This window comes from Salvelinus fontinalis, unplaced genomic scaffold, assembly GCF_029448725.1.
Source record: "Salvelinus fontinalis isolate EN_2023a unplaced genomic scaffold, ASM2944872v1 scaffold_2131, whole genome shotgun sequence".
NCBI classification, from domain to species: domain Eukaryota; kingdom Metazoa; phylum Chordata; class Actinopteri; order Salmoniformes; family Salmonidae; genus Salvelinus; species Salvelinus fontinalis.
The window spans coordinates 1,522-18,884 of record NW_026602340.1 but is presented as its reverse complement, the minus strand read 5'-3'; the positions used below and the strand labels follow the sequence as shown (position 1 = coordinate 18,884).

The following is a 17,363-nucleotide window of genomic DNA, read 5'->3' as shown; positions in this document are numbered from 1 at the left end:
AGATCAATGTGGAGCTATATACAGGGAGTACCAGTACCAGATCAATGTGGAGCTATATACATGGAGTACCAGTACCAGATCAATGTGGAGCTATATACAGGGAGTACCAGTACCAGATCAATGTGGGAGCTATATACAGGGAGTACCAGTACCAGATCAATGTAGAGCTATATACAGGGAGTACCAGTACCAGATCAATGTGGAGCTATATACAGGGAGTACCAGTACCAGATCAATGTGGAGCTATATACAGGGAGTACCAGTACCAGATCCATGTGCACAGGTATGAGGTACTTGAGGTAGACATGTACCATGAAGCCAGGGTCAAAGTGGAGCTAGGCATACAGGAGAGATACCAGTACCAGATCAATTGAGGTAGCTATGTACATGAAGGCAGGGTACCAGTGACCAGGCATCAAGGATGGAGCTAATAATACAGGGAGTAGCAGGTACCAGATCAATGTGGAGCTATGATAGCCAGGGAGTACCAGTGACCAGGCATCCAGTGAGAGCTAATAATACAGGGAGTACGAGGTACAGATCATGTAGAGCTGATATAGCAGGGAGTACAAGTGACCAGATCATCATGATGGAGCTAATAATACAGGGAGTACGAGGTACCAGATCCATGTAGAGCTATATAGGCAGGGAGTACCAGTGACCAGGCATCAAGGATGGAGCTAATAATACAGGGAGTACGAGGTACCAGATCAATGTGGAGCTATGATAGGCAGGGAGTACCAGTGACCAGACATCCATGATAGCACAGGTAATGAGGTACTTGAGGTAGACATGTACATGAAGGCAGGGTAAAGTGACTGGGCATCAGGATAGATAATAATAAGGTATTTGAGGTAGATATGTACATGAAGGCAGGGTAAAGTGACTAGGCATCAGGATAGATAATAATAAGTTATTTGAGGTAGATATGTACATGAAGCCAGGGTAAAGTGACTAGGCATCAGGATAGATAATAATAAGGTATTTGAGGTAGATATGTACATGAAGCCAGGGTAAAGTGACTAGGCATCAGGATAGATAATAATAAGGTATTTGAGGTAGATATGTACATGAAGGCAGGATAAAGTGACTAGGCATCAGGATAGATAATAATAAGGTACCTGAGGTAGATATCAAATTGTATTTGTCACATGCGCTAAATACAACATGAGCCAGACCTTACAGTGAAATGCTTACTTACAGGCCCTTAACCAACAATGCAGTTTTAAGAAAAATAAGTGTTAAAGTATAAACTAAAAGAAACTGAAGTAAAAAATGTATAAAAACAAAAATAAGAAAGAAGAAAATAGAGAAATAACAAACAATTAAAGAGCAACAACAAAATAACAGTAGCAAGGCTGTATACAGGGGGTACCGGTACAGAGTCAATGTGCGGAGCACAGGTTAGTTGAGGTAATATGTACATGTAGGTAGAGGTAAAGTGATAAGTACATGAAGACAGGGTAAAGTTGGCACACAGTTTATCTTTGTATGTTTGTGTTTGTACCTTGTCTGTATTAAATGGTTAGTTTAGCTCCTGTTAATATCTCAACTCATATTTCATAAAGTTTGTTTTGGAGTTCTGGTGCTGTATCTGTCTAGGCTCATGATGAAGGGTTCACGGACAAAGATTGAGACAAATCCTGACTGGAAATCATTTTCATCTGGACATAGGGAAATGTTTGCATGACTAATTGGCAGTAAGCAAAATAACCATAATATTTCAAATAGGCAGGTAGGCTGTTTTTTTCACAGGTCTGTTCTCTATTGCATGACTAATGCCACCCTTAAAGGTCATTTCACATAGACTGTCTTAAATAATTCCTGGGTGAACTCTTTCCTGGGTTGATTCAATCTATAAAACACTCTGCACTCCCTGTCTCTCTATCACTCTCTCTTACTCTGTCTCGCACTTTCTCTCTCGCACTTTCTCTCGCACTTTCTCTCTCGCACTTTCTCTCTCTCTCTCTCTCTCTCGCTCTCTCTCTCTCGCTCTCTGTCTCTCGCTCTCTGTCTCGCACTCTCTGTCTCGCACTCTAGAATCCTAAATTTCAGGAGCCTGTAACTCTGGACTTCCTGGACGCTGAGCTGGAGGATGAGATTAAAGTAGAGGTAAGATGGAGACCACTGACGGTCTTCTTCAATGCTTCCACCTTTGTGTCCACATTCTATCCTGTTGTGGGTTGAACTTGCTCCTAAGAGCTAAGTGTTTTTTGTCCTCAGATAAGAACGAACATGATTAATGGAGAAACCGGCCACCGCACCGTACACACACTAGTGAAGTCCCAGGATGAGGTAAACTAAAACATGATGGAAAAACAAAAACACATTTTTAGACTATTTCGGGGTGAGCTGTCCCTTTGGTGACAAATGTGTGTTCTGCTCCACAGCGGTACATAGACCGAAGCGAAAGATCGTACACATATGCCCCTGTAAAGGGTACAGATTACAGGTAACCCAATTCTCTTAACCTGTTAAGTGAATTCTCCTAACCTGCTGCGTAAGTTCTCATAACCTGCTACAAACAAAGTAACTTCTGGTTGTAGCTGTGTACCACCTAGTCCAAACCCTTTTGAGACTGTCCTAAATGTGTGTGTGCCACCTAGTCCAAACCCTTTTGAGACTGTCCTAAATGTGTGTGTACCACCTAGTCCAAACCCTTTTGAGACTGTCCTATATGTGTGTGTACCACCTAGTCCAAACCCTTTTGAGACTGTCCTATATGTGTGTGTACCACCTAGTCCAAACCCTTTTGAGACTGTCCTATATGTGTGTGTACCACCTAGTCCAAACCCTTTTGAGACTGTCCTATATGTGTGTGTACCACCTAGTCCAAACCCTTTTGAGACTGTCCTATATGTGTGTGTACCACCTAGTCCAAACCCTTTTGAGACTGTCCGTAATGTGTGTGTACCACCTAGTCCAAACCCTGTTGAGACTGTCCTATATGTGTGTGTACCACCTAGTCCAAACCCTTTTGAGACTGTCCGTAATGTGTGTGTACCACCTAGTCCAAACCCTTTTGAGACTGTCCGTAATGTGTGTGTACCACCTAGTCCAAACCCTTTTGAGACTGTCCGTAATGTGTGTGTACCACCTAGTCCAAACCCTTTTGAGACTGTCCGTAATGTGTGTGTACCACCTAGTCCAAACCCTTTTGAGACTGTCCTATATGTGTGCACTAAACTGGAGCGTGCAGATATCTGGAGCAAAATAAGAAATATTGCATTTGAATGGGGAATGATAACTTTTACAAAGTTGCGAGGAGTGAACTGTACATATGATAAATGTACTTATAAAAAAAAGCAAAGCAAATGTGTTCTTTGTTAGAACTGTGCAAAATATGAAAATGTTGTGGTGTGTGGCATGTAAGTGTGTGTGCACCTATTCATCTCTGTGCGTGTGCACCTATTCGCGTGTGCCTATTATTCTGTGTGTGTGTGTGTGTGTGTGTGTGTGTGTGTGTGTGTGTGTGTGTGTGTGTGTGTGTGTGTGTGTGTGTGTGTGTGTGTGTGTGTGTGTGTGTGTGTGTGTGTGTGTGTGTGTGTGTGTGTGTGTGTGCGCGCGCGCTCCTCCCAGTCTAGCCTTGGTCCTTCCAGTGTACAGCCTGCATTACATCCACACTACTATCGGAGACACCATCACCCAGGCCAAATGTAAGTAGCATTCTAAATCACTTTAACCTCCAGACCTATATCAAGGCACGACCTTTTATGCAGTAAACATTTCCTTTGCATATACAATCGTGGCCAAAAGTTTTGAGAATGACACAAATATTAATTTTCACAAAGTCTGCTGCCTCAGTTTGTATGATGGCAATTTGCATATTCTCCAGAATGTTATGAAGAGTGATCAGATGAATTGCAATTAATTGCAAAGTCCCTCTTTTCCATGCAAATGAACTGAATCCCCCCAAAACATTTCCACTGCATTTCAGCCCTGCCACAAAAGGACCAGCTGACATCATGTCAGTGATTCTCTCGTTAACACAGGTGTGAGTGTTGATGAGGAGATCACTCTGTCATGCTGATTGAGTTTGAATAACAGACTGGAAGCTTCAAAAGGAGGGTGGTGCTTGGAATCATCGTTCTTCCTCTGTCAAACATGGTTACTTGCAAGGAAACACGTGCCGTCATCATTGCTTTGCACAAAAAAGGGCTTCACAGGCAAGGATATTGCTGCCAGTAAGATTGCACCTAATTCAACCATTTATCGGATCATTAAGAACTTCAAGGAGAGCGGTTCAATTGTTGTGAAGAAGGTTTCAGGTCGCCCAAGAAAGTCCAGCAAGCGCCAGGACCATCTCCTAAAGTTGATTCAGCTGCGGGATCGGGGCACCACCAGTACAGAGCTTGCTCAGGAATGGCAGCAGGCAGGTGTGAGTGCATCTGCACGCACAGTGAGGCGAAGACTATTGGAGGATGGCCTGGTGTCAAGAAGGGCAGCAAAGAAGACACTTCTCTCCGGGAAAAACAAAAGGGACAGACTGATATTCTGCAAAAGGTACAGGGATTGGACTGCTGAGGACAGGGGTAAAGTCATTTTCTCTGAATCCCCTTTCCGATTGTTTGGGGCATCTGGAAAAAAGCTTGTCCGGAGAAAACAAGGTGAGCGCTACCATCAGTCCTGTGTCATGCCAACAGTAAAGCATCCTGAGACCATTCATGTGTGGTGTTGCTTCTCAGCCAAGGGAGTGGGCTCACTCACAATTTTGCCTAAGAACACAGCCAGGAATAAAGAATGGTACAAACACATCCTCCAAGAGAAACTTCTCCAAACCAGCCAGGAACAGTTTGGTGACGAACAATACATTTTCCAGCATGATGGAGCACCTTGCCATAATGCAAAAGTGATAATTAAGTGGCTCGGGGAACAAAACATTGATACTTTGGGTCCATGGCCAAGAAACTCCCCAGACCTTAATCCCATTGAGAACTTGTGGTCAATCCTCAAGAGGCAGGTGGACAAACAAAAACCCACAAATTCCAACAAACTCCAAGCATTGATTATGCAAGAATGGGCTGCCATCAGTCAGGATGTGGCCCAAAAGTTAATTGACAGCATGCCAGGGCGGATTGCAGAGGTCTTGAAAAAGAAGGTCAACACTGCAAATATTGACTCTTTGCATCAACTTCATGTAATTGTCAATAAAAGCCTTTGACACTTATGAAATGCTTGTAATTATACTTCAGTATTCCATAGTAACATCTAACAAAAATATCTAAAGACACTGAGGCAGCAGACTTTGTGAACATTTATATTTGTGTAATTCTCAGAACTTTTGGCCGCAAATGTAGACAGAATGACAAAACAAATGTATACCACATAAGGGTTAAAGGAAGCCTCACTTTTCAGCTTGTCTGTGAGCACAAACACACTCCCTCTCTCTCATTCGCTCTCTCTCACACACTACACTTATTGTCACATGTGTACAAACTCCCCTCTCATGTCCCCTTCAAGCTGTGAGATTCCCATTAGTCAAATCATTGTGTGTTGTTAGACAGTCATTGGGTTAGGATGATGGGTCTTCCATAGGAAGGTCTGTGTTTCTGTCTTCGTGGTCTGGTTATCTCCTGTGGGTCTGTTTTATTCCCCTCTCCACACTCCACTGTCCCTTACCACTGGGATACACATACACACACACACACACACACACACACACACACACACACACACACACACATACACACACACACACACACACACACACACACACACACACACACACACACACACACACACACACACACACACACACACACACACACACACACACACACACACACACACACACACACACACACACACACACACACATACACATATACACACATATACACAGGTCTTCGTGGGAAGTTCAGTTTGTCTGGGTACCTCCTGTGGGTCTGTTCGGTCCCCCATGAGCACACACACAGACACACAATCTGTCTTACTTTCCTACCAGTCAGTCCCTTAGGTGATTGGGACGGTCCCTGAGTTGATCATCTGTCTTCTACAGTAAAACGGGAAACCCGTTTCTCGTACATCCTGTTCAAGCTGCAATGTTCTTATTCAACATTCAGAAGAATAAAATATTGTGTACCCCTGTTTGCTTCTTTCCTGTCCCCTTCTCTTTCCCGCTCCCCCTTCCCTCCTTCCTCTCCTGCTGACCTTCTCACCCCTGTCTTCTCCGTGTGTTGGAACCCCCTCAGTGGAATTGGGCAAGTATTCTCCTCCTGTACCTTACCTCACACCTTCCCTGTCCTCCTGCGCTCACACCTGTAGCATGATGAACTACAGTACCCATAATGCTCTGTTGTATCTTAGTGAAGACGTTCCTGGAACTAACATAATTGTGTCCCATGTCCTTACCAATACAACACCCTTCCTCTAGGCACACTGTCTATCTCTCTTCAACACTAGATTTGCAACTTTTCTGTTTACACTAACCTTCATGTGGTGTGGCCAAAGCCACATTCTTGCTTCCAGTGTAAGTGCAGATATTAGCATACCGTAAATACTGTAGTATATAGGCAAACCAAATGCTGTCTGCTGGTATTAGGGTAATGAATGTAATTTTTGCAGGGACATGTGGTGTGGGGGGGTATGTCGTGTAGTTGCCTCCCTCACTTCCTCCGGAGGTAGTGTGGGAGACATCTCCTGAAGAGAAAATCTAGATCTGTCTCTTTACACTACAGTATCTCTCCTGGACCTAGATTGTGTCATCAAAGTAGTGTAGTGTAAAGAGGTCCATAGTAGTGTAATGATGTTGTGACATACAAGAATCTGAGTCATGTAGATAGGGGTCTTATAACTGATTTAGATAGTGTTTGATCACACTGATTCAGCCCCTAGTCTGACCACACACAAGGAGAGCCTTGCATGCGATGCTGCTGCCCAATAGTGAGTGTGTGTATAAGTGTGTATTTTCACGAGCCTCTGTATGCATGTTGTTTATCCCACCTGCCCCAATGGCACTCAGATGTGGCTTTGCACTAACCCTCTAGAGTCTAGCTAGCAGGAAGAACAGAGGGGAGGATGTTTGCATTATTTTAAGGTGAACCCATAAAAGAGAAAGAGATGAGTGTTTGCCCAAAACATGACTGGACGGTTTCTCCCTTTTTTAGTTTCTCTTTTTTAATCATTCAGAGGTTTACAAGCTCGTAAAATAGTAGTCTTAATGAAAGACAGAAACCACCTCGTCCCCACAGAGCTCTCTCTCTCTCTCTCTCTCTCTCTCTCTCTCTCTCTCTCTCTCTCTCTCTCTCTCTCTCTCTCTCTCTCTCTCTCTCTCTCTCTCTCTCTCTCTCTCTCTCTCTCTCTCTCTCTCTCTCTCTCTCTCTCTCTCTCTCTCTCTCTCTCTCTCTCTCTCTCTCTCTCTCTCTCTCTCTCTCTCTCTCTCTCTCTCTCTCTCTCTCTCTCTCTCTCTCTCTCTCTCTCTCTCTCTCTCTCTCTCTCTGTCTCTCTCTCTCTCTCTCTCTCTGTCTCTCTCTGTCTCTCTCTGTCTCTCTCTCTCTGTCTCTGTCTCTGTCTCTGTCTCTGTCTCTGTCTCTGTCTCTGTCTCTGTCTCTGTCTCTCTCTGTCTCTGTCTCTCTCTGTCTCTCTCTCCTTTTGTGTGCACCAGTATCCTTTGCTATTGTCTCCTCTGTGTGTGGGTGTGTGTCTCATGTGGTCGCTGAGTCACATAACAGACTAACAGTCTACTTTATTGAGAGAGTGGCCATCCAAAACACATTGGTTGGGGTAGGCTCCATTTAAATTCAGCCAGAACCGGAAGTGATTTGAAATTCCAATTCAAGATTCGAAAAATCCTTATTGACAATAATGACGCTGATTCGATTTGTGATTTCAATTCACTTCCTGGTTTGACTGTCTTGTAATGGTATCGGCTTGCCCAGCCCTGTAACTAAACTCTCCAACCTTTCACCTTTCACCCCTAATTGTACAAATACTGTACAATTGAATATCACTCTATGTTGACATTCTAAGTGTATGTGATTGCCATGGAACGTTTGCTTTCAACATGGTTTCCCCATCTTTCAGTGGAGTTCCCTAAAACATGTCTCTGGTTCATTGAAAATCTGTGAATCTGTGTGTGTCTTTTGTGTTTGTATACATTCATTCACATTCTTAAAGACACTGTAGGTGGAGGCAATCTATGATTTCAAAAAAAGTGACAAAATAAACATGGGGCTGTCATTAATGTCTTTTAAATTAGACTTCATGTAATTGAAGTATTGACGATGTACCAAGAATCTACACATGGACATCATTATTTTCCAACAATTACTACCAAAGACCTCACGTACTAGTCTAAAGTCTAGCCCATGAGGTCATGACGAATACCGCACCACAATATAATAATAATAAGCACCATATTTTAAACAATATCAAGGTAATATCCAAGCAATACAACAGGATGATGTTCCATGATGAATGTCTCTTCTATTCCTTTCCATGGCATCGTCGTACTCAACACTAATAATCCCATGGATTCATCATTACCACTGTATTACAGTACAGAAAATATGATGATAATGGTAATTGAAATCAATGCATTGAAAGCAATGCAATGTTATCGCTAGAATGCTCATTTTAAACCCTCTCGTTGCGTGCCCCTTGTAGCTTGATATGTCAACATTTACATTTTGAGAAGAAACCTTTTGATGGGAATGCAATATTTTTATTCAAGGCCTCGCTCTGCGAATAAAATATATTGTTGACCTTTGACCCTTGTGGTTTTACCCTGTTTTTTTCTACTTTCCTTCCCTCCTTCCTTCCCTCGTTCACCCATGGGGATGCATCTCTCTTTCACATACTCTCTCTGCGGGGATTTTGTCCACTCCAGGGGATGAGGGCAAGTATTTTTTTCTCCTCTTGTCTCTCTCCTCCTGTTCTAAGAGTCGTGTCTGTCTGCTGTTTTTCCCAGCATGCATAGGGAAGTCATTCCCACGCCAAGGTTCCATGTTGCCCACACGACCTGATTTACATCTGTTCATTAGAGATTGTCTCATACTTTCTTTTTCTCTGCTGTGCACTGCTATTCGTAGATTTTTCTAGACCTAGTTCTAGTCACAGTCAACTAAGTATAAACCCTTTACATAGAGTGTATTTCCTGTGTTGTCTTCTATGCTACCTAACCTAGTCTTTACCATAGTATTTACCACCTTTAAGATACAAAGTTCTAAGAGCCAAGCTCCTTGGGTGGGGGGGTACGGTCACCCTGTGACGATGGACAGAGGAATGTATACCCCCACCATGCTTTAAAAGGAGGAGTTGACAGACAACACTTAAATTACATTCATCAAAGCTGTATCTCTCTATCAGACATGGAGTCATGTGTCTATACAAACTGTGGACCGTCTAGGACTGGGGATTGTCTTCATGATGTCTGAATCACCATGGCCCATCAGTTGGCAGTCTACTATTACAGTCAACAGAAGTCATTTATTCCATCAGCCATGAATCTCATCAGCATCTGTATCAATCAATGGTCATCATGTTAACTTGACATGAGTTATGTGTGATACTCTTCTTCCGGTTCCAAGGTCTGTGTATATGAATGGCACAGAGAGATGTTTGTAGGACTCACAGCTTTCTGCTCTTCTACAGTCTCTGAAAGCCTGCAGGAAGACAAGTTTGAGGAGTATGGATACACTCTCATTGCACCAAGGTAAGAAGAGTGACTGTTCTTTTTAGAAAGGTTTATTTACAGGTAACTGGCAAAATCAAGGAAACGCCTGAGTAAATGAGGGATAACAAAGTATATTGACAGCAGGTTCTTTCACACAGGTGTGGTTCCTGAGTTAATTAACATCCCATCATGCTTAGGGTCATGTATAAAAAATGCTGGGCAGGCCATTATTTAGGCTACCATGGCTATGCCCCCATCGGATGACAATGCCCCCATCCACAGGGCACGAGTGGTCACTGAATTGTTTGTTGAGCATGAAAACCATAAAAAACATTGCTGTCTCAGTCACTAGATCTCAACCTAATTGAACACTTATGGGAGATTCTGGAGCGGTTCCTGAGACAGCTTTTTCCACCATCAACAAAACACCAAATTATGGAATTTCTTGTGCAAGAATAGTGTCGCATCCCTCCAATAGAGTTCCAGACACTTGTAGAATCTATGACAAGGCGCATTGAAGCTGTTCTGGCTCGTGGTGACCCAACGCCCTATTAAGACACTTTATGTTGGTGTTTCCTATATTTTGGCAGTTACCTGTACATATAAATGTATAAGATTTGAGTTCGTTTTTTTTCATCCCATAGGGAGTATTGTAAGGATCTGAAGCCGTCTAAAAACAATACAGAGTTCCTGATGGACTTCAACGAGTACATTGACAGGAAGACTCCCAACAACCCACTGTGTGAGTAGCTAAGACCAGGGACAACCAAACACCTTCCCTGGGTTTCTCCCTTCCAACAAAGAGTAGCCAAGACCAGGGACAACCAGACACCTTCCCTGGGTTTCTCCCTTCCAATAAAGAGTAGCTAAGACCAGGGACAACCAGACACCTTCCCTGAGTTTCTCACTTCCAACAAAGAGTAGCTAAGACCAGGGACAATCAGACACCTTACCTGGGTTTCTCCCTTCCAATAAAGAGTGGCTAAGACCAGGGACAACCAGACACCTTCCCTGAGTTTCTCTCTTCCAACAAAGAGTAGCTAAGACCAGGGACAATCAGACACCTTACCTGGGTTTCTCCCTTCCAATAAAGAGTGGCTAAGACCAGGGACAATTAGACACCTTACCTGGGTTTATCCCTTCCAACGAAGAGTAGCTAATACCAGGGACAATTAGACACCTTACCTGGGTTTCTCCCTTCCAATAAAGAGTAGCTAAGACCAGGGACAATCGGACACCTTCCCTGGGTTTATCCCTTCCAACGAAGAGTAGCTAATACCAGGGACAACCGTACACCTTCCCTGGGTTTATCCCTTCCAACGAAGAGTAGCTAATACCAGGGACAACCGGACACCTTCCCTGGGTTTCTCTCTTCCAACAAAGAGTAGCTAAGACCAGGGACAATCGGACACCTTCCCTGGGTTCATCCCTTCCAACGAATAGTAGCTAAGACCAGGGACAATCGAACACCTTACCTGGGTTTATCCCTTCCAACGAAGAGTAGCTAAGACCAGGGACAACCAGACACCTTCCCATGGTTTCTCACTTCCAACAAAGAGTAGCTAAGACCAGGGACAACCAGACACCTTCCCTGGGTTTCTCTCTTCCAACAAAGAGTACCTGAGACCACGGACAACCAGACACCTTCCCTGGGTTTCTCCCTTCCAACAAAGAGTAGCTAAGACCAGGGACAACCAGACACCTTCCCATGGTTTCTCACTTCCAACAAAGAGTGGCTAACACCAGGGACAATTAAAACCTTTCCTATGTTCCCTCTTCCAGCCACTAACCAACCACCATACATGAGTTAACACTCACTGCTCAGAACTGGTGGTGAATAGATTGAGACATCAGTTACATTTTTACATTATTATTTTTGAACATATACATTACATGTAATGAAGCACTCTGAAATCAATTTTATGATGATCCTTTAATAATGATAATTTAGGCTCAACAAGTTACGTGAAACATTTTGGTTGTTAGACCGTTGTTCAGTGGGCACTAGAACAGCATGGGTCTTGGACAGTATTGATGTCTTCATAGGAGGGCCAACTGAACCTGTTCCCTGGGGTGCCTATAGTGAACCATAGGTCTGGATATCTGGAGTGACTGCTAAGTGCTATGCAGTCTACTGTATACAGAGGAAAGACAGTCAGGTCTCTCAATCTGTAGAACCTCTCCCTCCTTGTGTTGGCCTGTTTGATCCTAACTCTAAAAGTCTGACCATCATACGTCTCAGGGCACATGTGTTAGATGCCTCGGCTTTGCCGCAACACACACACACAAACACACACACTCCACCAAGTTATATACCCCCGCATACCCCACCTACTGGTCCAATTACTGTGTGTTTGTGAGAAAGACCAGAACCCCGTCGAGGTGAGAGTGCGAGCGGAGCAATAAAAGGGCCAAATCAGGCTTGCGCGCCGGAGCTTTCAGACCGATGGAGACTGAGTCTCCGACATCTGACCAATGCATTAGCAGTACATCACTCTCTGATATAATAGTAGACGTTAATTACTCGCCTCATTCCTTTCTTTTCCCCCTCAAGTGTTTCCTAGAAATGTAGCAATGTCACTCAAAGCTCATGTTTATTGGTCTGATGTGTTGGTTTGAAAAGTAGTACTCCGCCATCTCAATTGGAAAGATACTCAGTCCTTTTTTCTCTTTCAAGTTTGTCCTAGAAATGCAGCGATGTCTCTCAAAAGTAACGTTTATAAGCTTGATGTGTGGTCTAGTCAGATTTTTAGGTTTGAGTCACTTGAAACAATCAATTGGAAATAACCCTGTACAATTGGGATATTAGTTCACCGTAATTAGGATATTAGTTCCCTTAATTGTCCATTTCTGCTTGGGAGATTGATGGCCGTTCTCTGCAGGACTATAGACTGCTGTGTATACAGACCTTGTGGGATGTTTGGCATGGGTGGAGAGTGGGACATTACATGCTTTACTTGTTTAAGCCACTGCAGTGGCGGTGAAGTACATTAGAATTCCTGGCCTGCCTTCAATCAGAGGCCCCTAATGAAAACCACTGGGGCAGGTGGAGGGAACGGAGGGGGGGATAAAGTGTTACACCAGCTGTTTTCTCTGATGTGTGTGTGGTGTGTTGTAAATGGAGGGTTACCGAGTCTCAACGTTAATGGACTGGAGCAGCGAAGGCAACGGGTTCAAAGTGCGGCTCGCGACAAAAAAAACAGTCCCCCTTTGATCGCGTAGTAGTCTGTGTTCAGTTGAGTACGTTTGTGTTGTATTGGTCATGTCGAACGTCTCTGAAATGACTTGTTACATTCCCCCAAACACACTCCAAGTGCACTTCTTTATTAAGTACTAGTTAATGACTTTACCTCATAATAATATGGTGGCTCACGTTACAGGCTCACGTTACAGAAGATTCAGAGACTTGTTCTGCTATCATGACAGCATTGGATGACACCATTGGAGTGCATGACCTCACACACAACTTGGAAAACAAGATGGGAATGTGTTTTCCCATTCTACTCTTTCTATCCATAATCTGATACATCGTCTGATCCATCATCTCTTTATTTTATCCCTCTCTTTCTTTCTCTCTCTCTCTCTCTCTCTCTCACATGAATCTCTCTGTCACCATCTCTCTCTACCTCTCTCTCATCTTTACCTCCCTCCCTCGCTCTCTCTCTTTCTCTTGGTCTCCCCCTCTCATCCAACTCCTCCCACATTACTCTCTATCTCTCTGTCCCTTCCTCTTTCATCCCTCCATCCCCCTCCTACTATTATATAAGTTGAGTCACAGCTTGTGTCCGTGGCTCTGACTCACGGTAGGCCTCTTGGTCAGCGTCTCAAAAACCAAAGGCAGGTTGATGTTTATTGTCATGAGTCTTGCCCTGAAGGCAGAACTGAGCAATATCCACTAGCTGAGCTAGCTGCAAAGTCAAAATGTGTGCTTTTTAAAATTTAAGGTTAGGATTAGGCATTAAGGTTAGCAGTGTGGTTAGGGTTACGTTTAAAATCGGATTTGCTGACTTTGTGGCTGTGGCAGCTAGTGAGCACTCTGCAGAGACGCCTCCAGGTCAAGATTCATGACAATAAATTCCAACCTGCAGACCAAACACACTGCTCTTATTAAGATGACTCAGTTTCATGGCCACTGTCTAAAGGTCAAAGAATAAAGCTAAATTGAATTGAAAAAGAACGAAAATCCTCTATACCGACAAAGATCAGATACTGATCACTCAGCAGGCAGGTCAATGGGTTTCAGCCTTCTGTTATTATTGAATCAAGCCCAAGTGATGTTGGTTCCTTGTCTTTCAGGCAACGTGGATCTGGTGAACAGATTGTTGCTGGACGCTGGGATCACGTCAGACCTCGTCAAGCAGTGGAGAGATCAGATGCCGTGAGTCAACCAAACTATGCGCACGAAAGCACACAATCCACACACAAAAGCATCATTCTTGTTTTAATCAAGTAGATTTAACTAAAAGGTTGTGGTTTGTGAAAGTTTATTCCACCTAGCTATGAACACAAACAAGGAAAAACAGATACACATTGTCAGCTTGCATGATTTAAACATACATTTTTGTGTTGTAACATGATGCACTGAAGGACTGGATACTTTTGTCATTGAATTTTCCTATTCCTTTCAGAAATGGAGTCCTGGCCAGGTTTGTGGCCACTGATGGAGGAATCACTCGCATTTATCCCAAGAGGTATTCCTCAAGTTGATATGTGATGTTTTATCGCTCTATCTCCTTTTCTCTCTCAGCTCTCTCTCAGCTCTCTCAGCGCTCTCTCTCTCTCTCTCACCTCTCTCTCAGCTCTCTTCCTCTCTCTCTCTCTCTCTCTCTCAGCTCTCTCTTTCTCTGTCTCTGCTCTCTCTCTAGCTCTCAGCTCTGTCTCTCTCAGCTCTCTCTCTCTCAGCGCTCTCCCTTTCTCTCTCTCTCGCCTCTCTCTCAGCTCTCTCTCTCTCTCTCAGCGCTCTCTCTCTTTCTCTCACCTCTCTCTCAGCTCTCTTCCTCTCTCTCTCTCTCTCTCTCTCTCAGCTCTCTCTTTCTCTGTCTCTGCTCTCTCTCTCTCTCAGCTCTGTCTCTCTCAGCTCTCTCTCTCTCAGCGCTCTCCCTTTCTCTCTCTCTCAGCTCTCTCTCAGCTCTCTCTCTCTCTCTCTCTCTCTCAGCGCTCTCTCTCTCTCTCGCCTCTCTCTCAGCTCTCTCTCTCTCTCTCTCAGCGCTCTCTCTCTCTTTCGCCTCTCTCTCAGCTCTCTTCCTCCCTCCCTCTCTCTCTCTCTCTCTCTCTCTCTCGTCTCTCTCAGCTCTCTCTTTCTCTGTCTCTGCTCTCTCTCTCTCAGCTCTCTCTCTCTATACATTGTTCTAATGATGATAACTACCTATAAAGCTTCATGTAGAGCAGTTCAACTTGATCAGTAATTTACATTCAGTATATTATGTTCTGTAGGCATGTTTGCTCACTTGATAAATCTGTAGTATTAATGTTGCTGCAGCTGAGTATGTGTGTGTTTTTCAGTGCTGGACTAGACTGGACAGAGGACCCAGAGACGTACGAGTCAAGCTTCTATAAGAGAAGTCTGGACAATGACATCTACATCTTCACACCAACACCCTACCAGGAGGACACCAACAGTAAGTCAAGGGAGTGTGTGTGTGTGTGTGTGTGTGTGTGTGTGTGTGTGTGTGTGTGTGTGTGTGTGTGTGTGTGTGTGTGTGTGTGTGTGTGTGTGTGTGTGTGTGTGTGTGTGTGTGTGTGTGTGTGTGTGTGTGTGTGTGTGTGTGTGTGTGTGTGTGTGTGTGTGTGTGTGTGTGTCCTAACTGACCCCTTCTGTTCCCTCTCTTGTCTAAGTGACTGAGGACTCAGTCCTGGTGAGCAGAGCAGTGAACCTGGACATTGATGGAGTCAGACTCAAACCAGCAGGTAAGGACTCTACACACCAGGGTCATCTTTAATTGGGCACACAACAGGTTTAAAAAAAAGTAAACATTTGCAATGGAAAACTGTCCTTGTAGTCCCCCGTCAGTGACTTGTTTCTGTCCAAAGAAATAAAGGTTGTGGTGGTTGTTTAGTTCAGACTATAGTGGAACTGTAATGTCGTGGTGGTTGTTTAGTTCAGACTATAGTGGAACTGTAATGTTGTGGTGGTTGTTTAGTTCAGACTATAGTGTAACTGTAATGTTGTGGTGGTTGTTTAGTTATCACCATAGTGGAACTGTAATGTTGTGGTGGTTGTTTAGTTCACACCATAATGGAACTGTAATGTTGTGGTGGTTGTTTAGTTCAGACCATAATGGAACTGTAATGTCGTGGTGGTTGTTTAGTTCAGACTATAGTGGAACTGTAATGTTGTGGTGGTTGTTTAGTTCACACCATAGTGGAACTGTAATGTTGTGGTGGTTGTTTAGTTCACACCATAATGGAACTGTAATGTTGTGGTGGTTGTTTAGTTCACACCATAATGGAACTGTAATGTTGTTGTGGTTGTTTAGTTCACACCATAGTGGAACTGTAATGTTGTGGTGGTTGTTTAGTTCACACCATAATGGAACTGTAATGTCGTGGTGGTTGTTTAGTTCACACCATAATGGAACTGTAATGTTGTGGTGGTTGTTTAGTTCACACCATAATGGAACTATAATGTTGTGGTGGTTGTTTAGTTCACACCATAATGGAACTGTAATGTTGTGGTGGTTGTTTAGTTCACACCATAGTGGAACTGTAATGTTGTGGTGGTTGTTTAGTTCACACCATAATGGAACTGTAATGTTGTGGTGGTTGTTTAGTTCACACCATAATGGAACTGTAATGTTGTGGTGGTTGTTTAGTTCACACCATAATGGAACTATAATGTTGTGGTGGTTGTTTAGTTCACACCATAATGGAACTGTAATGTTGTGGTGGTTGTTTAGTTCACACCATAGTGGAACTGTAATGTTGTGGTGGTTGTTTAGTTCACACCATAATGGAACTGTAATGTTGTGGTGGTTGTTTAGTTCACACCATAATGGAACTGTAATGTTGTGGTGGTTGTTTAGTTCACACCATAATGGAACTGTAATGTTGTTGTGGTTGTTTAGTTCACACCATAGTGGAACTGTAATGTTGTGGTGGTTGTTTAGTTCACACCATAATGGAACTGTAATGTTGTGGTTGTTTAGTTCACACCATAATGGAACTGTAATGTTGTGGTGGTTGTTTAGTTCACACCATAATGGAACTGTAATGTTGTGGTGGTTGTTTAGTTCACACCATAGTGGAACTGTAATGTTGTGGTGGTTGTTTAGTTCACACCATAATGGAACTGTAATGTCGTGGTGGTTGTTTAGTTCACACCATAATGGAACTGTAATGTCGTGGTGGTTGTTTAGTTCACACCATAATGGAACTGTAATGTTGTGGTGGTTGTTTAGTTCACACCATAATGGAACTGTAATGTTGTGGTGGTTGTTTAGTTCAGACTATAGTGGAACTGTAATGTTGTGGTGGTTGTTTAGTTCAGACCATAATGGAACTGTAATGTCGTGGTGGTTGTTTAGTTCAGACTATAGTGGAACTGTAATGTTGTGGTGGTTGTTTAGTTCACACCATAGTGGAACTGTAATGTTGTGGTGGTTGTTTAGTTCACACCATAATGGAACTGTAATGTTGTGGTGGTTGTTTAGTTCACACCATAATGGAACTGTAATGTTGTTGTGGTTGTTTAGTTCACACCATAGTGGAACTGTAATGTCGTGGTGGTTGTTTAGTTCACACCATAATGGAA

The 17,363-nt window shown here is 43.4% G+C and overlaps 1 protein-coding gene across 1 annotated transcript; it reads left to right on the top strand.

The window, feature by feature from the left end:
- The first annotated feature begins 2,020 nt into the window (after positions 1-2,020).
- On the top strand, positions 2,021-15,567 carry LOC129850606 (voltage-dependent calcium channel subunit alpha-2/delta-1-like). Its single transcript, XM_055916921.1, has 10 exons — positions 2,021-2,112; positions 2,224-2,295; positions 2,391-2,452; positions 3,580-3,656; positions 9,592-9,652; positions 10,258-10,355; positions 13,910-13,991; positions 14,242-14,304; positions 15,116-15,231; positions 15,449-15,567. The coding sequence occupies exons 2-10, from the start codon at positions 2,236-2,238 to the stop codon at positions 15,550-15,552; spliced, it is 723 nt and encodes a 240-aa protein (XP_055772896.1). The 5' UTR covers positions 2,021-2,112; positions 2,224-2,235; the 3' UTR covers positions 15,553-15,567.
- The last annotated feature ends 1,796 nt before the right edge of the window (positions 15,568-17,363 follow it).

What these genes read in the sequence shown, in the direction of transcription:
- LOC129850606 (XM_055916921.1), top strand. Translation starts at nt 2,236, where the DNA reads ATGATTAATGGAGAAACCGGCCACCGCACCGTACACACACTAGTGAAG. An exon ending in CACCATCACCCAGGCCAAAT is followed by an intron (nt 3,657 to 9,591) that starts GTAAGTAGCATT and finishes GCTCTTCTACAG; the next exon opens with TCTCTGAAAGCCTGCAGGAA. An exon ending in GACTCCCAACAACCCACTGT is followed by an intron (nt 10,356 to 13,909) that starts GTGAGTAGCTAA and finishes CTTGTCTTTCAG; the next exon opens with GCAACGTGGATCTGGTGAAC.